Here is a 21,824-nt window from a genome sequence, read left to right as displayed (position 1 = left end):
TCATTGAAACAGTTCTATTTAGGCTTTTTTTCATATAATATCAAAGATTTCTAGGCAAATTTTACAGGTTATTCAGACAGGTTTGTTGTAGTATCACATACATGTTGAGATTTTTTTCAACGTGCCTTCATTTTTGGTGCTGAACTTGAGATACTTCAAAGGGTTTTGATTTTTCAAAGATCAGAACAGAGCACAGTTCTTTGGACTATCAGGGCTCTGTGCTCTCTTGACTAGATCTCAGTCTTGTAATCAAACCTTTCCTGGCCATCGGTGCTGCTTCTTCCTCCAGGGAATGTCAGGATGTGTTCTTAGCACAAGTCCTGAATGAGTCCTTTAGGTCTCTTGCAATCACATGAACAATGAAAGGAATAAGAGCATCTCTAAGGATTCATGATTGGACTTGGTTGTTGTTTCCTTACAAACTCTGCTCCTCCATTTATGCTCTTTAGGCCTGCTGTTGCCACTCAGGAAACAGATTATCCAGCACTTCTCCATCTTCCAGCCCAATCAGAGATTCCTCCTGAATCAGCAGCGCTTATTATCTCCAACTGTACATAATTATGGTGGAGAGGTTGCACCACCATAACTGGATAATGTCAGCATTTCTATTACAGCCCCATACTTTTAGTATCCTGAAATGGGGTTATAAAATCTCACTTTAGCTTTATAGTCCTTCTAGTGGTGAGAGATAAGTGTGTGCAATCAGCCCTTAAGCAGTTAAAGAAACCCATAAAAAAATTCCTCTTTGAGATGTCAGTTGTGTAAAAGCTTGTTACTAACTGGGGTTTAATGCAGTTTTGCAAAACTACTAAGCATCTAAAGTTAGTGAATGGCTGTGAAATGTGAATAATGCACAAACACACAGAATGATTTGCAGGTTGGTGCAACAAAGAAAAAAATATAAAATATGTGGGTTCCAGTTTTAGCAAGTCTGCCAAAATGTTGTGAATATTTACTAAGGGTGAGGAATGACTCCTGCAGAGCTATTCTACTCCAGGAAACATTTGAGTATACGTATTTAACAATCTAATAATACAGCTGTATAAAAACTTTTATATATATTTAATCAGTTATGAAAATGGTACTTGACATGTGAGAGGTCAGCTTTTCACAGTTGTTTTTCTTTAAGTTTTTAGTGGCATTTTTAACCCTTTTTCTCACTGCAGTCTGCCCTCTCCCTCCTGTTACCACCAGCCCCCTTTGCAACATCGTGAATTAAGGGCAGGAGGCTGATGTTAACTGAGGGCCCTGGAGCCTCTGCAGTATGAACCAGCCTCATGTTCTTTAAAATGTTCATTCAATATGGTCTTTTTCAAACAGGAGAAGAGGGTGAGACTTAATCTCTGTTTAAGAACTCAGATAAGAGTTCTGCCTCATGCTCTGCTGCTTATCATGTTCATGCCAGCAGAAGCCAGTGATGATTGCAGTGTTCTGAGTTCTAACACACTTCTAATTATAGCATACAGTGGTGAAAACTCCAGAGGTGATAATGAAGCCCAGACCCATGTGTCAGCAGAGCTTTGAAAGGGTAATGCATTCCTGTTCTGCTCTACTGGTCCTTATTTGTATGTTTGTGGGCACTTAGACGGGTGCAATCATGTCTTGCTTATTTTCACTGTGCCAAGGAGTGAAACATGCAGAGCAGTGGAGATGTGTAATTTTATCAAGGTAATTTAGTATTAGCAATTTGTCTTCCCTTTTGGAGATGCACAAGGAGAGAGGCAAGGACAGGAAGCTGATCATACAAGACTTTCATAAACTTGTTGCTTAGAAAGTGTTGACAGGTCTTCAGTGCTTTGATGTCTGGTGACAAACTCTTTCCACTTCTGAGCCTGGGCTGTAGGAAATGAGTGACCCCTGTAAAACAGACTGATTTATATTGCACAAAATCAGGATGTGGAGCATGTGGACGTGCACAGAGTAAGGGAGGGACTGTGTTGAAGATGAGTTAGAAACTTGCCCAAGGAGGCTCTTGGTGAGTGATGAAGGCTCTTTTTTTTCCCCAGAAGTGATGAGCACAACCCTGGTGCTCTCTTACGCTTTCCTAATTGAAGTGGGAACCCGTCATGCAAACCTTCACACATTTTGCTCTTTAATCTTAGCATGGGAACCAAACTGTCTCTCAGAGAGGGAGGTGACCAACTTTGCCCTTCCTTCAGGTTCTTCAGGGAGAGAAAAAATAACCTTACAGGCTTTAATCACTAGGAACACCTTCATGTCTGGATGACCTGACAAGTTAGTCCTGCTTCTTATTGCAGATAAATCAGTGCAGCCTGTGTGACAGATTTGGCCTTCCATTTGCCTTGCTGGTCACAAGAGGTGTCTTGAAGCAGATTGTGAGGGTACAGGAACTGGCATCTAGCTACTACTTAGTGGACAAAGTAGGCAGAAGTGGCATTATAATCCAGTGTAGGAGGGGTGTCCCCACCTGGGGTTCTCATCCCTCTTTGGTGAAAAGATCGAGAGCCTATCCCAAGGTCCAGGTTACTGATTTGAAAGATAAGAGTCGCTTAAAAAGCAGGCATTTTTTCCTTCTGATCTCACCTATTTTGGTCAAAGAGAGGGACAGAAACCCTGTGTCTGTGAGGGAGGGGGGAATTCCTTGAACTGGTAAGAAGAAGAAAAAAAAAACCAAACAAAAAACCCCCAACTAACCAGAAAATCACCACAGTCTCCTGATGTGCTAAGCTGGAAAATTGCAGCTCTGTACCAAACTGAGAGCTGAAGAATATGGGCCTTTTGGTTCATCCATCTCTTTTTGCCTCTCTAAACGTGTTCTTTTAGTAATGTGTTACCAGCTTTTATCTGCCTGGACCACGATCATCATACACAGCTGTTTCCAAGGTTATACAGAATATAATTTAAAATTAGTTGGTATTGTTGAAGTCCAAATGCAACTACTGAGGGCTGCCAGGCTGTGCTGCCTGAAGGGATGTGCGAGGATGAGCCAGCAGTGGGAGGTGGGGATGTGCAAGCAGGACTGGGAGGGCAAAGGGCACTTGGAGGTGAGGAGGGGGTGGGAGCTGGCTGAGCACGTGGCATCATGCTTATCTGTGTGGAAACTCAACACCTCACAAACTTTTAAACCTTTAATCTGCAACGTGAATTTACATAAGCCTGCATGTGGAGGTGAGTGTGTGGCTGTGTCTCTGCTGGTAAGTGTTGATCACAGGTGTGTAAAGGTCCTTGGCTGGATTTGGAGTTGAGTGTTGCTCATAATCCAGTTGCACAATCTCTTGCCCTTGGCAAGCTGCAACACCTGCCCTGATGGATCCATAAATACTTGGCTGCTGAGCTCTGTCCTCGAGTGACTGCACTGTAGATGTGCACTTTGTAAAAACTCATTTGAAGGAGGCCTGCTCTGAACAGATGAATGAGTTGGCTTGGATACTTAAAAAAAAAATAATAAATCCTATTCTACTAGCACACTTTACTACAACTCTGACATAATTTAGAACAAGTCTGTCCTCCTGAAAAATTCTACTGCATGATTACAGTGTTGCCAGCTCTTGGGATTTGCAGACTTCGGAGGAGACCTTGAAGGAGGTCATTTAGTCCATTCCCATACCTGAAGGTGAGAGTGGCTTTGTCTAAACACCATCCCTGTAAGATGTGATAAGGAGAGTTATTTTTCTGCCCTTCATAGTTTCAAAGAGACTGACCATTGGGACCACTTGTAGATGCCAGCAGGGATTCTCTACTGATGATGCCTAAACACTGCCTTTGGTGAACTTCCTATTTAGTTATAAAACTTGCCTTTTTCATTGTGGAGAGGGAGGAAGGTGTTGCCCTGAAAGTTATAAAATCGGTTACTCTGATGTATCTTGTACGTCACAGAATTATTTTCCAGCTATGCTGGATACTTGGACTGCTGATGGTTACAGATGTGCCTGTGATTGCACTTAAAAGAAGTCACTTCTCTCTGCAGTAACCTCACCTCCTTTTCTTCTCCAGCCCCAGAGGCAAATTAGTTTTACAGTTTTGGTACTACCAAAGCAAGTAGCTGGGTCAGGACTATCCCCAATGTCTGCTAGTGCAGAGCCAGTCCTCCTCCAGACTTGAACGTTTGATGTTGAACTCTCTTAAAATCTACCTGTAAGTGTTCCATAATAAGGTAGCACTTTGGAAAATCTAGTTTTTACCTAGATATTTAAATATCACCCAAGGAATCTGAAGTCCTTTGCGTGGGAACAGTATATGGGAAAATAGGATGTCATTAAGTAAACAAGTCCCATCAGCAGTCCGTGAAGTTACTGACCTATGTCTGTAACACAGGGCATGCAAAATAAACTACTTATTTTCCTCTGGACTACTGTTAGGTCTGGGAAGAAGGACAGCAAGCGCTGTATGGCTGAGAATAAGCTGCTTTATAAGTCCAATTGTATAAATATTGTGACCATTGCTACATGACCAGCGTGTATACCAGTCTGGATTAATTCATTATTATTTGTAAATTCACACATTGTTGTAACCCACAGTCATGATTTCCAAAAGGATGAGGAGTATAAGCTAAAGATCATGAAATAGTATGTCAAGTAGCCTGTGTCTTCAGCATTTGAGCTTTCATTGGTGTCTTCTCATGGTGACACTTGTGACTCCCACTGGTGCTAATGGGAATTGCTTGCACACACCAAGTGGGGAATAAACCAGGAAATCACTTACTTGTCCATGAGACAGACTGTATCTAGCTCTGTGACAAGCAAGAGTCACTGTCTGCTCTGAACCATTCCTGCTGGATGACACTGGTGCGTGTGCCATGGAAAATACCAGCTTAGGTTTGTAGTAGCAAGAGCCTCTCATTAATCAAAGCAGGTCTCTCGAAGTTTGACTTTTAAAAAGTGCATGAGTTCATCCTTGTGCATTTATCTTTCATAAAAATTCCGAATCCAAGCTGTTGCTGATCGATGGTTGCATTAATTATGCACAAAAGGTTCCATTCTGCCAGCCTTGTTCCCTCTGAATGCTGCTTTACCCTGTGAGGAATTGACTTGCGTTATGCAGGTTGGACAAATTCACCTCCAGTCTGAACTTCTGTAAAAGTCTCCAGGGAAGGTCAAGTTTCTGTTATTTTCAATAATAAATGAGATTCCCATTGAGTAAAATGATCCAGGAAATCAGCTTCAGCTCTCGGAATAACAGTTTTGTGGCCCCTGATGGAGGGCTGGGAAGAACCGATAGAGTTGGAGGAGGGATGAATCTCTCCAAGCTGCAAGGTTTTGCAATTCTAACCTGGTAGAGTTGGCTCCAAACACAAGTGTTAATAACTTTTTATATATTTTGAAGATTGTCTCAGAGCTATGATTTACAAGTACACTTCTTTACAGTCTTAAGTAAAATTCTTATAGGTGAAAGACAGCTACAACAATAAAGGAGAGGATGTTATTTGTGCAACAGACAAAATACTTTCTCACAGCTCACAGGAATGTCTTCCCCTCCCCATATTTTTCTGCCAAATGGATGTTTGGAAGCGTTAATAATTGTGTTTTCCCCTTCAACCCTGGAAGTAGCCTAATTTGGCTTAACAGTCAGAGAGAAAAAAAGAAATAATTAATGCGATTCATTCATCTAGAAAGTGTAAAGCATAACTTAAACAAATGACAATAGTGGTAGGAAAAATGCTATAGTGAATATATCAAACTTCGAATTTTCTGTTGAGGTATGAAGTGATATGAAAGGAGTGAGTGGCGGTTCATCAAAAAGATGTGTATTTCCTTGTAATACTGTTTTATTGGCCCTTTTCAGTTATTAATCTCAGAATTGCTAAAAATATATAGGATAATGGATGGTTGCTGCACAGAGCTCTAATTTACTTTACTGCACAGTCACTGTGGGAAAGTGCTTTAGGTACTTTGGCTCTTTTGTATTGCCTCGAGAAAGAAACTTCCCCATGTGTTTTGCTCCAGAAGTCATCTGTTGTTTTTCGATGTATGCACACAAACAGCTCTCCCCGCTATGCCTAAATATTGAGTCAGCAGTTCCCTCTGATGAAGCCATCACCAAGGACTGTCACGTTTATCTCAGCAGATCAGCATCACAGAGCACGTAATGCTATTAGCTCCAAAACGTTGTCTGCTAACCACAGAACTGTGGGACACGAGTGACCTTCTGCTCTTTCGCTTCCTAATCGGCTCTGAGCTTGGGCTGCCAGCTTGGCTGCTCCATAACCCATCGGAAAAATGGGCGCAGTTTCGTCTTCCCACCCTCCTGGAGGCATTTTGAAGGCAAGTGTACTGACAAATGGGAGCTGCTCAGATTTTTTGATGGGTGTTGGAAGATTGGGTGTTCATTTTATTTTAAATATTTAAAATACCTCCCATTAAATTATGTCTCGTTCATTGGACTTTGATCACCCTCATCCTGCAGTGCCAGAGGTAGAAAGGATTTCTCTCTGATTTTCTTTTGCCTTTCTGCAACACGTCCTTGACAGGGCGAGAGAATGTTTCTTTAAAAAAATTATTCCAGAGTTACAAAACAATATATCAGCAGTCATTACTTGAATGTTTGAACTTTACTGCTGTATTTCATTTATGACTTCATCTAAGTACACATCTGTATGTCATTGCACTGGCAATTTAGACTCCTGACATATTAGTGAATGGCTAGTCTGATAATCACAGCTCTGATTTGCAGTGTCTCATAGTTCTACTTGAAATCAGGTAAACCAGCTTTTTTGACTGCCATGCTGCCTGCCCTTGGTTGCCATTTTCCTGAGAGCAGGTGTGAAGAAAACCTGTGTTGCTCTTTACAGCCCAGTGTTTCAGTGTGGGGCTCCAGTGAAGTCCATCCGTCCTGTTCTGGGACGTGTGGTGCTAGGAGATGGAATCAACATGATGGGCATTGGGGACCACGTTTAATCAGCAGTGTCCTGAGTCAGAACCCCAGCTAAGACCAAAGATAATTTTTTTTTTTTTTTTAATTCACAAAACATTTATTGCCTTGAGGCTGTTACCCTGCAATAACTTGAGCATGTGTTTAACACTAATCATGAAAATTGGTCTCCAAGCAATCGGGATACTTGTGTGCTTTGAACTGAGCAGGTGATTTGCAGTGAGTACCATTACCAGTTCTGTACCAGCATCTGTCTGGCAAAGTGGTTTCACCTGCATCACTTGTCTGAAGGACTCAACACAGCTGTCAGGGGATAAATGCTTCACATTTTGAAAATAAGTGCTGGAGTTTAGGTTTAAACTTTATTTTTTTTAGTAAGGTCTTATCTACTATGTGATATCCTCGTCCTGGAGAAAAACAATTGTCTCTCTGATAATCAGTTGACTGTCCTCTAGGTCAAATAACATACAGATTCTTTGGAGAGAATCTCAGGGTTTTTCTAAAGCCTGGATCTGATTGTGTGCTTCCAGGCATTCATTTTCCAGGAGTGTACTGATCTGGTAGCATGAGAAAGCAGAGTTCTGGGGAAAGTGTCTTCTCAACATCCCAAATAACAACATTCTCCACCAACCGTGTCTAAGCCGAGGAGGTAATTGTGGTATTGAGGATTACTTCCTTATCCTGTGGGTGATGCCGGCACAACTACAAGCTAAAACCTGGTGGTGTTTCTCTTTGCTGGGAATTGGAGGCAAGACAAGGAACAGCTCATTTGTTTGGGCTGCCAGACAGTTGCATGAGGATAATTATTGTGTGCTGTTTATTTATGTTGGATTCAAACCAGCGATGGTGGGGACCTGGAGACACTCTGGAATTACTCACCGCAGTGAAAGTGGGAGCTGCTGGTGTTACAGCTCCGTGTGGCATCTCATGTTTGTTGCCCAGTCAACAGCAGCAGGGCATTGGTAAACCAGCAAATGAATTTAAAATGGCATTTAAAACTGGGGCACTTGGAGAAAATGATTTGCAAGAAGCTAATAAAATGATGGAGTGTGTAATGTGATTGTTTTGTGTGATCGCAGAGCTGTAAATGGCTATGCTGGGACATTTAGCAGAGAGAAAGTATAACTAGAAGTAATCAGATGAAATGAAGCGAAGACTATTTAAGCCAAACACTGTGTCATTGTCCCCAGTTTAAGCACTGGAGTATTTTATAGGAGTGTTGCTTGGCTTCAGAAAGGCAGAGTAAAACACCCTGTGAATGTATATCCTACGAAGCTTGTAGATGATGGCAAGATTTGTTGGCATGGTTTTTATTATTTGTGTACGACTGAAAAAGCAATAAAATCAATGGAGAAGCCTGTATACATTATCAATAACATGACAGTTTGCGCTGGACTGCAAAGATGCAGAGTTATGCACTACCTAACCAGCAGGCTTTTACTGTACCAGGGAATGTTTTAATTAAAGTGGGGAGAATGTATTGTAGCTTGCACTTTCTTTAGTGTTTTATTGCACTTACAAAACTACAAGGATTAATAAGATCTTTCTGTGTTAGAGCTGGGGGATGTGGAATTTGCAGCAAAGGAACAGTAAATAAAATATTGTAATAGTTTTTATTTCAGTGGGGCAAGAAAAGAATTAAAATTTATGTATTTGTTTTCTTTTACATTTTAACACTTCCAATTATCAATAGGGATGAATCTGAAACTCGAACACCAATCTGCTTCTAAACGTTTGGCATTTTTTCAGCATCCTGAGCTGTTACCTAATCAGCATCACAGAAAGTGAACCAGGAGAATATTTTCAACCAGCTGAAGCAATGGCAATCATGAAGAACTAAAGCATGCTGTACATACAGAGCTGCTGAAAAAAAATGCAGAAATTGGTAGCAGTTAAGAACAGGTAAAATTAAGGGACAGGATCTGTAGGGAATAGTGCCTAAATGCACATATTGCTGGGTAGATTTGCTGTCTGTTGTAGTCTTTCCCTGGAGTTTTACAGTAAGTGCATCCATATGGCTACATGGCTGCATGTTTCTATAGTCTGCATCCTTCTTGCTATAGCTGAGACATTTGCATTTGTTGGTCAGTATTGAATATGAAGCTGGAAAACTACTAAGCAAAGGTCGAGGAGGATTTGTTGGGAAAAAGACTCATCTGAACCAAGGGTTGGTGAGTGGGCAGAGCCAAACACTAAAGAGCCACAGGAGACTCCTGGCTTTTTAAGAGTGTGATGAGGTTATCACAGTTCGAAGTCCATTAGGTTTATAGCATTTCGTGGCTCTGGGCTAGGGGAGAAGGTGTACCATGGAGACAGCGTCTCCAGTGTGCACTGTTCAGGGGAAAAGACTGGTTTTAATAACTACAATGATGTCCTGTAGAAGTGTGGTGGAACGCTGTAGTTGTTATTGTTGGGATTGTTTGTTTGTTTTATTATTTTAAAAGAGGGAGAACCCCTCTCTCTTTTGAGTCTTTCGTATCAGTAGACTTAAAGTGATCACTGAAACAAACTTCAGGCAATGCCTCAGACATCAATCTGTGTTTTCTATGATTCTTTCTTTCTATGGTGGAATTTTTCAGAGATTAGGCTAATGAATTAATCTAGTTTTAGATGCATGCTGTTAGGTGAGGTGTTTTATTAAGACTTTTAACTGCAAATTAGAGGTCTGCTAGAAGGGCAATTAAAGTCAACAGAAGGAGTTTTATATCACACCCAACCAGGGATGACCCACATTGTATTGTACTTATCTCGGCAGTACAAACAGCCTAGGAAGACAAACAGCAAAGGGAGGTAGAGAATCTTTGTTGAAGCAGCTGAGCTGTTGGACATCAAATAATTTGAAATTTATTACTGTGGCTTTTAAGTGCAGAATATCTTTTCATGGGTATATGTGCACATATATATGCAGATGTTAAGAGCAAACGTATTTGAATAAAAGCTGAACTGAAATGTTGTAGGTGTTTGGTCTGTGTTGGATATGCCATTTATTATGAGCTTAATTACAATATCTGTTCATAGGGCACGTCTGAAGCCTTGAAGTAGAACAGAAAATAGGATATCTAGTTTTGTGGCGTTTAAAATTTGTTGGTATCCAAGTTTTAAAGAAAAGAGATATGGCTTCTTTCTTCCATAGTTGTGGCAACTTGTGTAGTAGTGCTGTTGAGGAATACATGTGGTCTAGGCTGGACTCCCAAACTGCAGATTGAAATGCAGATTGAACCCTGGGAGACGAAAGACCGTGAACTGCCAACATTTGGGATAACAAAGGGCGCGAAGATGGGGGATGCCAGCCAGGTGAATGGACACTGAGAGACACAGAAGGAGCCGGGCTTTGCAGACCTTTTCGATAACAAAGGAGATGAAGACCGGGGACACAAGCAAGGTGGATGGACACGGAGGCGGGGGCAGGAGCCAAAGACTCGGGAGGAAGTGCGAGACTTGCACACGGGAAGACTGTGAGGGTATAAAAGCCCAGGGGTTCTTTTGTTGGAACCAGCTCGAGCTGCTTCTGTGTTACTGCACCGGGATTAAATGGCTCAATGGAACGGGATATCTGAGACGTTGCTATGGGCAACCTGGGGTCCATCCGGTAAGGAAACCTGGTCTGGCTGAGTGGGGTGTGCAAGGAGCAAGTGGGGACCCGTCGGGTCACTGGGAGCCGCTGCAGTTTCGGTTCCAGCAGTGAAAGTCTCTGTCCTTGGGAATGCGGCTGCCAGGGACTCTCCTGAATGGGCAGACTGGGAAGTTTCCTTAACATTCTGTCATGGGGAACATACAGGCAAGTCTTGCTCCCGGGGTGATCTACTGCTGATCTCACTGTGAGGTGGATTTGCACATACATGACTAACAGTAGTTCCTGATGTGGGAGGTTTTATTCTTCCTTTGGTTTCAAGAGACACACATATTGCCCAAACAGGTTTTCATTATTTTTTGATAAAACTGGTCATTGTGTTCTTGTTCAGTGTATTTCTGCTTCAAGACTCCTCTGCTTATCTTCCCCCAACTTGGGAAATTCTTCCTCTACTTCATGGCAGGTGAAAGGGATTGCATACTGCTTATAAAACGCTGAAGATTTCCTGGAAAATCAGTGAACTTGGGTTGTCTGACTTCCACAGTTTTGCGTCTCTCTTTGCTCTGTGACTTGGCAATTCATCTTGCAAGAGTTTACAGGATACCCAGTCCCAACAGCTGTCTTGGCCCCTCATCTTTCCCAAAGTCCTCCCAGTCTTCGGTCTGCAGCATCAGGCAAAAGGTTTGAGATGGTTTATTTCTTACCTGTTCTATGATTCTACTCCTCTACGACCTACTCAAAACTTAAACGAAGTCACGTGAAGATCTGATAGCTAGTGAAAAGCAGTGTTTAATACTATACTGTTAATTCTACCACTCAGCCAAACATCACAGGGAGCCGACAGGCATTTTGTTTTTCAGCAGCTGAATGCTCCTACTGACCAGTTCACAGCTTGGTTTAATGGTAGCACTTGAGTTATGAAGCTCTCAGACTGGGCTACACCTTCTCTTTGGCAATTTGCAGAAATCAGATAGCTTTGCAAGCAGCCATGAAAAAAGCAGATATAAAGCATAATAGGTTGTACCTCCTGATAAACTACTTCCTATAATGTGAACTTACAAATAAGACAATGAGGTATTTGTTTAAAAGTGATGTTTGCGTGGGAGCGACCCTACATCCGAGGTCTCCTGTGAGTTATTGAGTAGATTTTAAGCACTCCACACACACACACCCCCACACACCACTTTGGCCTGTGTATTTAACACAGATGTGCACATTCATATGGAATAGTCATCTTAATCCATGTCATGTTGTGCTTTTCCATAGCTGTGCTGGGCACGTAGAGCAGAGCACTGCTGTGCCTCAGCATGGTGAGGCTGGAGGTGACTGATGTGGGGCAGCCCTGCAGGGATCAGGTTGGGCTTGGGTTGACATAGTTGGGAGTGAATGATCTACAGGATTAAAAATAACCAGCAAATCAGGGTGCTCTGTAATTACCCAGTGTATGTATTTAATTTACCATCCTCAGCTGTAGCCTTTCCCAAGGTAGACATTTCTACTGAAAGTAACTATGACAATTTTTACATAGAAGAAAGGTGGTCCTTTTGAAATAAAGGTGTGTGGCACAGTTGTAGAATTATCTAGGCTTCTAAAAATGTATATGAGAGAAACTGAATATAAAAGCAAGTATATAATCACCTTGTTAATTTACTTTCAGCTAATTTCCCTTTCCATAAGTCACATCCACACTTACACAAATGGCAATTTTCATTCATTTCTGTGCCAATATTTAAAAGTAGAACATTACAGGGCAATCTCATTACTACAGCTTTATTGATTTATAAAATTACACTTTATTACACTAATCCATATATTAGAAGGAATAAAACTGTGCACAGTTACAGCTAAGGTATTCTTGCCAAGGAGGTACATAGTTTGCTTTTTCATCAGTAGTTCACAATTTAAATTAGTGGATGTCGTGCTGTTGGACTCCAGGAACACAGGATTAATGGCAAATTCATTAGTTCATGAAGTTTAATCTTCTTGGTGGGTGTCCCACCTCATGGGAAATGAGAGGGATTTGGCTGCAGGTGTCTGGTGAGGTAACAGTAATCACTCAAAGAAAGGGATCCAGAAGGCGAGCTGCTGCTATTGTAAACCCAAGAGTATTTATTATTTGTGTTTCATTTGATACCAGAATACTCCTTTTTCATTGTTGTTGTTTAGAACAAAGTAAATGAGTGTTCTTGAAGGACATGTGAAGAGGTTGTAACTGCATTAGCAAGTGCCACCCAGCAGTTGAACCATTGATGGTACTTTCGCAGGTCAGAGAGGTGATGCTCTGTTTGACTGTTTGGCACAGATCCTTGAACAGGTCTTTTTTAAGTGGCTTTCTTGGGGAGTGTGGCAGCTTTTGTACCCTTACTTCTAGTCATCAGGTAACTAACAGTTTCTTTTAAACTGATATTACAGTGAAGAGTGAACCCCCTCATGCTGAATTGGCTTTGTGTAGCCTTGACATGGTGTTCAGCAACACATAGAGACAAGCTTGCAAAGCCCCAACGCAGCAGCAAGTTATTTTTGTCCCTTTTAATCTGTTGGGCCCTGATCCTGATCTGTAGGGTTTCCTAAATCCCATTGATTTCTCTGGAATTAGGTTCCTGGAGTCCTTTGAGAGCCTGGGTTTGGCTGATCTTGTGCTATTAACCGGAAACAAACCCACTTTCTCTACCTCAAAACGCTCTAAGGATAAATGTGTTGAAGATTATCAGTGTTCTTATTTGGTGGCAGGGAAGGCCACCGAAATACCAAAAATAGATTTTAAAAGGACAAAAATAACTTGCTGCCTGGAGGGTTTACACAATCTAAGCTGTGCTGTGTGGCTTGGCTGAATCACTTCTCCAGGGAGGCTCTGGGCAGTCAGTACGTCTTTGAGGGGGAGAGAGCCAGGGAGATGCAACTGGACACAAGAACAGCTTCTACGTGCACTGAGGGTCGACCTGCCATCACTTGTGTGCGTGGCTGGCACAGTCCTTTGAGCAGGAGGGTGTCCTCACAAGCTGCTGCTGTGGCATCCTGCTTTGGCCACTTGCTGGAAAGGCTGGTGGGAGAAGGAGGTACTACGCTCAAATCCGTTCCATCTCCCCCTAGAGAAGTAAAATGACTTCAGACCGCAGCCACGCGATGCATTTATCTCTGAAATCTGTCTGTAGAAAGACAGTTTTGTCTTGGTCAGCTGTTTTCTGGGTTTAATCAGTCATTCCTGCTGACCACGGTGACAGAAATTTGCTTTTAGTACTGCAGTTATCTGTGTGGCCAGGAAGAGTCAATCAGCATCTGTTCCTGCACATGCATCATTAACAGAGCTGTGAGTTAATTTCTAGCGACAGACCACATTCTCCTTTGGACTGAATTTCTACTCTGCCACCAAGACACTTTGAATGCTTGTCACATTCTTGTGGTTTATAGGTATCAAGTCACGGGCTAGAGAAGGGACAGACAGCATTTAAAATCCCAAAATGAGCTTCCTGCGTTTCGAGTTTCAGCAGAAAATTGTATATGTAAGTTGAGCATGTTTGGCTTGTAACAGGCTGGGCCTCTCTGAAATGTCTGTATTTTATGTACTTACAAATATAAATGACTCCTTATCCCTTTCCACAGGTACTGGGGTCACGTGTATAATGGATAGCACAGGAACGTTCAAATACAATTCCTTTTACTTCTGTTGAAAAAGAAAAGTATTCTTACTTTGAATAACCCCAGAAGTCAATAAGATAAGGTTCTGTTTACAGTGTCTTTTCACAGACAGGTTACACTTTATTTTTGTTAATGTAGATAAGGCTGTTTCTAATACTGTGCTGCTGATAAGTTCTGCCTTAAGCTTGGCTGCTGATCAGGCTGCCTCTTCTGGAGACAGACCAGGTTGTCCCTGTCTTTTCCCTTCTCCACTTGCCATTAGCAGATCTGTGAAGTTTGTCCTGCTTTCCAGTTATCTGGCACCGTAGGTGACAGATGCAGGAGAGCCAAAGCAAGCTCTCCAAATTACCCTGTGATGTGAGGGAAGAAGGTGACCTCTAAACACTGTGCACAGGGAAAAGGGGTTCTTTTCCTCATATGTTTCTTCCTTGGCAGCTGAAGGGCTTTTTTTGTGTGGCGATGAGAGCAGTCTCTTCTTGCTGAATGAACGAATATACCAGTCTTAGAGCAATGGCAAGAGCAGAATCCTTCCTTCCTCCCACCCCACCTGCAGCCAACCACTCAGCAACCCCCCACAGCAGCTCTTGGCCTTGCAGCTTCCTGAGTCAGGACCATCCCTGCACACTTCAGATTAAAACCTTATTTACCACAGTTCCACTCACTGCTGGTAACCAGCAGTGACTTGTATAAAATATGGTTGTAGCAACTACATCGTTACTTCGAGTGTACAACTCCCCCATTGTCTGTCATTTTAAGAGAAGCTGGTCAGTGGAAATGAGAACCAAATGACTTGTGGTTTAATCGTCCATATTTTGGTGGCTCACAAGATTGTCACTGCCAGCCAGAGGAACTGGAGAAGGAGTTTCCAGCAATAATTTTTTTTTTTAATTTTTTTTTTGCAAATGGGAGATGTAGGTATTTTGCACTTGAAAAGGCAACTTCTAAATAACTTGCTAGGGACTATTTTGGTGCATGGTAATAGTGTTACTGCTCAAGAATTTTTTTGTTTTAGCAAGAAAGCAATTGAAGTGACTACAACCCCTTTGAAGTCTTATTTTTAGATTACAATAAGCAAGACTGATTAATTTAGCAGCAGGGCATCAGTGGCTATTAACAACTTAACTTGAAGCCCTGGTAGATTGATAAGGAGCTAAACAGCCCTTGAATCATATATTAACAGCCTGGCTATACTATAATTGAGGCTCATGTTGGGTAAGTGTCAGCATGGTTGATAGGCATCACAACAGAAGCCGCTATTTGTCTTTTAAATGGGTGCTTAAATTACTCAGAATAACAGTTGATAGTCATCAATACATCTGAGCCACAGTCCAGTTATTCTAGGCATGGGTGACAAGCTCTAAATTAGTTCAAGTACAGCGCTGGGCTCTGCTTGGACAAACTCACCTGTGTTTAGAAGCAGTTTCTCAGGAGGGATGAGATCCCTCTTCTGTGGCCCAACAGTAGGGATGCATGAATAAACTGGGGTGGAGATAGCTTGAGTGTGATAATCAAACCAACAGCTGGGCAAACATTTCATCAAGCATCTGAGCCACTCTTGTTTTATGTAGTTTTACCTCTGTAGACCATGAGAGAAGGTAATGCTAACCAGTAGGCTTTTTTTATTATTTATTTTCGTGAGTCTTCTGTGGCTACAGGAGATTTGAGCAATTCCCCCATGAATTTAACTTATCTAACTAGTTTTATATGTTGTGCAACATTCTAGCCAAATAAGACTGAAAGATTTACCATTAAATGCACAGAAGGACTTGTAGCCACTCAGTTTCTGTTCCAGTTCCTTTTTATTGTAGCATTAACAATTCTGAGGTAGTCACACAATGGATGTAGCTCAAATTAATTAGCTAAATTACAACCTAATGGCAATAAGATTTCATGCCACTTAATGTTTCAGAGCAAACATGTCAGGCAAGTTAAAGTATTTAAATATGATTGGCTCGTCTTATGGAATACGTTATCTCTTGTTTGGGCACTCTACAGCTCTTATTGTGCTCAATTCATTCTGCCATTAGCAGTGGTCTAACTTACTATTAGCTCTGATAAAAGCACAGTCATCTCCTTCACTGATGACCATCCTTGTGGTAAGGAGGCTGAAATGTAATTTAAAGGGGGAAGGAGGACACATACACCATGCTTTGTACATAATTGTCACGTTAATGATGGGAGACTTAATTACAATTGGAGTTTATCAGCAGAGAGCTGCAGTGGTAGCTTACAGCCTGTGATGGTGTTGGCCTGTGTGCACACATGCTGCACAGTCGTGGAGCAGTTGTTTCAGGCTGTGGAAGGGGCTCTGGGTGGAAGGTGCTGATTATTCTTGGTGCCCTGTGGCTGGGAAAAGTCATGGAGTTTGCTTATGAGCCTCTTTGCTTTCTTTTCTTCCCCCCTTTCTTCCTGCCCGCCCTCTCCCCCCACCCTCCTTGTGAAGCAGCCCTTCTGGCTTTGTTGTAAGTGTGGTTTGTAATCATTGTACACATCCCAGATGGTTCATGAAAACTCTTTGAAATGCCATCTGCCAGGCGTGTGTCCAGCCGGCAGCCTGTCATTCTGCTACAAGAAAAACGGAGGCGGGTTTTCCCTTCCCCCTGCCTTCCTGAATTGCATTCAGTAACACTTGTTCAGATGTGAAGCAGGATAACAGCCGGAGCATCTGCAAGCAATCTTTGCTCTAGACAGCAACATGGAAAGTTGTTGGGTTTTTCACCTTCACCCAGATAAGAAATCCTAACCAATGTAGTTTTTATTTTCCCTCGGTTTGCTGCTGAGGACCGACTGAGGTGACAAATGTTATCTCTGTGATGTAATGTTTTTCTTTTACGGGGCGACTCGATGTTCCTAATGCATTCAGTGTGAGTTGCAGGCAGTCGTGCTGATAGCAAGCACATCTGCGATTTTTCGGCTTGAACATATTCAGGAAATTAAGAACACTGAGATGAAACAAATAGATCCATTAAAATGGCTCAGAGGAATTATGGCAGATATAATTGTCATGTCAAATAGGCAGCCAGCACTAGTAAACTGCTGACTGCAATTTCACCGCCATAAAAATTCAGAAGGGAAAAAAGATGATTAATAAATACTCTCTGTGGGAAGATATAGATAAAGGAAAGAAAAGGCTTTAAAAGATAAAGTAAAAGCAGTCCTGAAGTTCCCTGATCTTTGTGTCTCATCAATATATGTTATTAGTTACTGGGAAAATGTAAGTCCCGATCTTTGTCATTCAGCTCGTGTGCCACATGGCTCGGGGTGACTGATGGATGAGGAGCACTGCAGAGTCTAATTCTCACTTCCATTGTGCTCCAGGCATGGGACAGCTACAGCACATCATTGGACATAGTTATTGTGGAGGTTCTTCATTATTCTTCCTTCCCTCTCGTGGGCCAGGTTTAGGGGCATGTGGCAGTGACCAACAGACAGGATGCTCTGGGGAGGGTCCTCACAGCCTGAGTGTCTGTGCAGGTGTTAGATCTCAGGGAAGGGATCTTGCATCTAGGCTGTTACCCCTCATCCCAGCTGCTGGGTGAGTGCTCCATGCTCCTTGTGTGCCAGGAAGGGACCTGTGTGGTCATTGCCTGCTCAGCTTTGCTGTCTGCCTTTGGATGGAAACACAGGCACTGGGGCACAGAAGGGTACGTGGAGCAGCTCCAGTATTTCTCTGGACTAGATCTGTGGAAGACATTCGTCTTCTGTTACAATCTACTTGGTAAAAGTTGTTGTAGTCTTACTGTAAGGATTCAAAAATAAAAAGAATGCAAAATCCAATCCTTTCAAATAGAAAAGAGTAATTCTGCTAGTAAGGTAAAGATATTCATCACCATTTCCATCCCCTTCCATACTTCTTCTCCCACCTTCACCTGTTCACACAGCTCCAAGAGAAGGAGTGATAGAAAAACCATGGGAATTTGTAGGCTAACTGAAGAGTGACAGTAAATAAAAAATAAAAAAAGAGAGAGTTTCTATTTTGAAACAAGAAATGGAAGATGTTGGAGAAAGTGGATGTCTATCAAGGAAATTAGTGATAATCTTTCAAGGGTGTCACTCTGTCATGACTGACCTCTTGAACAGTCTCTCAGATGAATAGGGGATAAGCAGACTTTCCGCTTCCCTGGCACTTGAGGAAAACATTTGCCAGATGCAGGCATGGTAAATTTATGCTCTTTCAACTTCTGAGAGCTGGAATCTTCCCCGTTAGTTTCCAGAAGCTCAGCTTCATTATTCTTTCTTCTGTCCTTTTATAGAGAGTTTAAGAAATTGTATGCACTGAGAAGATGCTGCCCAGGGGCTGGAAAAGTCCCTCAGAAGTGAGAAATCATGCTTCATTAAATGTTAGGTATGGTTTCTACATCTCTGAAGTTATTCCCAAGCCAGCAGACTGGTTGCAGCCACAGCACTCGGACACATCCAACTCTCTAACTCTGCTCTTTCTTCCAAAATTCAGTTTCCTGTACTATCTGTAAATTTGTCATTTATGTTTAATCTCAGATATACAGAATCCAGCCACCTCCCAGCCTCCAGAGTCATGGAAAATAAAGGCTATTGAATAGAAATTGATCCTAATCAATGAAGCTGTGCTCACTGACCTAAAATGCAGTGGCCCAAGCCATCTTAGCAAAAAAGTCATGAAGTGACTCATCTTACACTATGCTTCAGAGGGCTGTAAATTGGTCAGAAGGGAGAAGAGTTTCAGAGCTGGCAGAGTAGCAGTGATCAGAGCCTCGTTCTCCATGGGTGCTATTTAAATTGTCAAGTGCTGGAGAGAGATTCAGTGTGACTTATTACTCAAAAATATTTCTTGAACTGGAATGAACTTATAGATGAACTTCTGTGCAAACAGTTGGCAGGTTGTCTCTTTAGCAAGCATGTGTGAATGGTGCATCAAAACTGTCTCATGGTACTTTTTAATGCTGAATAAAAATAATATAAATAGAGATAAAATACTAAGAAGAAACAAGGGAGAAATTATCTTTATGATGTGAAAGAACATTTGGTGAGATAGTGATACAGAAGTAATGGAACCAAGAAAGAAGTTGTCTTATCTGAGAATACAGGTTGCAATTTTAGTGACATATGAGAGACAGTGCTACTAGCAGGAAGGTGATTGCTGGCATATTGCCAGATACCAAACTTTTCCAGCTGTGTTTCTGCATGTGGTATGAGAGATTTCTTTGCCAGAGAGTCCTTCTGAGAATACAAAAAAACGTTGTCCTTTGGTTGTTTTGTTCCAGCTGATACTTCCAGCTCAATCAGAGGTCTATGTCTTGTCTTGTTTTTACATGGGCTCCTAACTTGTAACTGAACTCTTCTGACACAGAATTGTATCCTACAGGTATTGCTGTATCTTTATGAAATTTTTTTACTCTTCTTTTTACCTTTGGTAAGAAAACAACATTAACTAGTATTAATGTGCTAGTTTTTCCTTTTCAGGCACAACCCGCCCTCCAAGAGAAGGAGAAGTGCCTGGTGTGGACTATAACTTTCTGACTGTGGAGGAATTTCTGGAGTTGGAGCGAAGTGGGACCCTTTTGGAAGTAGGAACTTATGAAGGTATGGAGCCACGGGCAGTGAAAAAGCACTTTAAAATAGCCATGGTAGGACACCACACTTGTACCACCCTTGCTCGAGTTAGGACCTTGCTTTCCATCCTAGTGCTTTACTTCCCTTTTCTCTGTACCCTGAGAGAGGGAATTCCCATATTGCTGTGCTTTTGTCTTTTCCCTTCAAGTTAACTGCCTCTAAAGATTAACATCAGTGTGCCAGAAAAATCCAATATGTACTCCAGTAAGGAAATACTGAGGCAGTATGCATCTGTTCTTAGTATCCATTGTGGTTCATTTCCTTGTTCACTTTTTCTTCCTTCCTGATCTTTTTCTTGTCCTTCATCTTCCCTAAATACACATCCTTCATCACCCAATTGTGTTCCCTATGTAGCTACATGATGCACTGCTTTTGGACTTTTTTTTTCTTCTTTATTCTTGGATAATTGCTTCTAACTTGGGTCATTGAGTTGGTCTTTTTTTACTTTTTGCAAAGCACTACTTTGCAAACAACAGCACTGATGCAGCCAAGGGGCATTGAAATGTAACCAGGGTGAGAGCAGGAAAAAGATACCTTTGACTCCCAGAGAAATGCCAGGCAAATTGGCCGTATTTGGGTACACAGTAGGATTTGTGTAACTAAACCTGCAATCTATATCTCCTTTAAATTGAAAACTCCTTTTGGAGTGTGTTGGTTTTTTTTTTTCCTCTGGAGAACATTCAAATGTACCTCTTGAGAAGACAATGAAAAGAAATACTTTAGAGGTTTGAAAGTCCTTCCAGTGTACTTTAGCTCATTCATGTCATATTTCCATTTGCAAGAAGTTTAATGCGACTTTCTGTTATTATGAGAGATTGAAAAAACCTTATTCTTGGAGACTTATTCTTTATAATAAGAAATATGGGATACATTTAAAAATATGAGCTACACAAAAATAGCCAGTAGTCTTTGAAAAGTAGTCATCAAACATGAACAGAAAAGATTGTGACACGTGGTTTTGTTTTTCAAGGTCTGAAAAAAAAGTCCTGAAACACTGTTTGCTTGTCTACTTCTTTAAAAACTCCCTTGTAAGGGCACCTTTAAACCTTATGCTCATTCCCAACTGCAGACAATTGCAGTGTCAAACCTGGTTTGCATGAAGATGCTAAATGTATAATTTGGTTTCACTCTTCCACCTCTCTGAGCTGATTAGCTCCATCAGCACCAATGCAAACGTTCCAGCAGCAGCTCTTCTCCAAAATGAGCTTTTTCCTCTCCATGTTTCTAATTATAACACTAAATTAGTTTTCTTTGTCATGGTGCTCGAAATAGATCAGCTGAGCAGCCTCGCCATTGCTTCCTGATCGCATTTGTTCTGGTGACCTTTCCACTTGGAAAGACAAAATGGGTAACTGTCTGTAAGCTGGCTCCTGGGATATGCTGGGAATTAGTTTTCAGGAAATGCTGTATCCGTCTGGGACAGTTATAACATGGTAGTTTCATTGCTTATGTGATTATGTGCAGCAGCAGCTAAACTGTTTAGGTTTCATGGGTTGCTCTTTTGAATTGCTGAAGTTGAGGTTGATTTCTCATAAGTCTAATGTGTATTTCATTTCTGTGGGTGATAGAAGTGTTTGAACTTTAAAGGAATAATTTGTCAGAAGTGCTGAGAAGCCTCTTTCCCTGTTGGCATCAGTGATGCTGGTGCATTGTGGTTCTGGAGTGCTGGCCCATAGAAGGAAAAATCAATAAGAATAAAGCAAATAATGATGATGCATGTGTGCACATATGCATCAAGACACATTACTATTTGATTGTAATGTGAAATAAATAGAGTTCATTTTTCACTTAGGGCTTCAAGAAATTATTTTGCTGCCTTCTGAGATTTCTTTAATGGCTTTGTTGTACTTTTTTTGGAAATCCTATTTTACAATTGTATTGATCAAGACAGTGTTGATCTTGATTAGATCTTGGAAGATGGTGTGATTCAGACTCAATGCTGCAATCACCAGCAATTTTGTCTATTAAAAAAACCCCCAATCTGCCAAAAAACCCAGACCACAAAATAAGTTAGACTGTTAATGTCCAAGTCTCTGTTATTGCCCAGCTTTACAGTCTTACATTAATTATAATTTGTTTTATGCTGCATTTTGCCACTGCCTTTTTTTTTTAATCTACCACCATGATGAAGTTGGCTGTGTTTTTGACCAGTAATGGCTTACTCTAAACCAGAGGGATGGAACCCAACATAAGGAAATAA

At 41.5% G+C, this 21,824-nt stretch overlaps 1 protein-coding gene across 30 annotated transcripts in view; it reads left to right on the top strand.

The window, feature by feature from the left end:
• The window catches only part of MAGI1 (membrane associated guanylate kinase, WW and PDZ domain containing 1), a 339,060-nt gene that overhangs the window by 230,923 nt on the left and 86,313 nt on the right, over positions 1–21,824 (top strand). For all 30 annotated transcript variants that reach the window (XM_027701053.1, XM_027701037.1, XM_027701055.1 and 27 more), the window contains exon 3: positions 19,475–19,594. In XM_027701053.1, coding sequence (XP_027556854.1) covers positions 19,475–19,594 — 120 coding nt within the window. The remainder of the gene's footprint in view (positions 1–19,474; positions 19,595–21,824) is intronic.

This window comes from Neopelma chrysocephalum, unplaced genomic scaffold (assembly GCF_003984885.1).
Source record: "Neopelma chrysocephalum unplaced genomic scaffold, ASM398488v2 Primary Assembly neopelma1_147, whole genome shotgun sequence".
Taxonomy (NCBI): domain Eukaryota; kingdom Metazoa; phylum Chordata; class Aves; order Passeriformes; family Pipridae; genus Neopelma; species Neopelma chrysocephalum.
The sequence above is the reverse complement of the archived record's forward strand: the minus strand, read 5'-3'. Positions and strand labels throughout refer to the sequence as shown.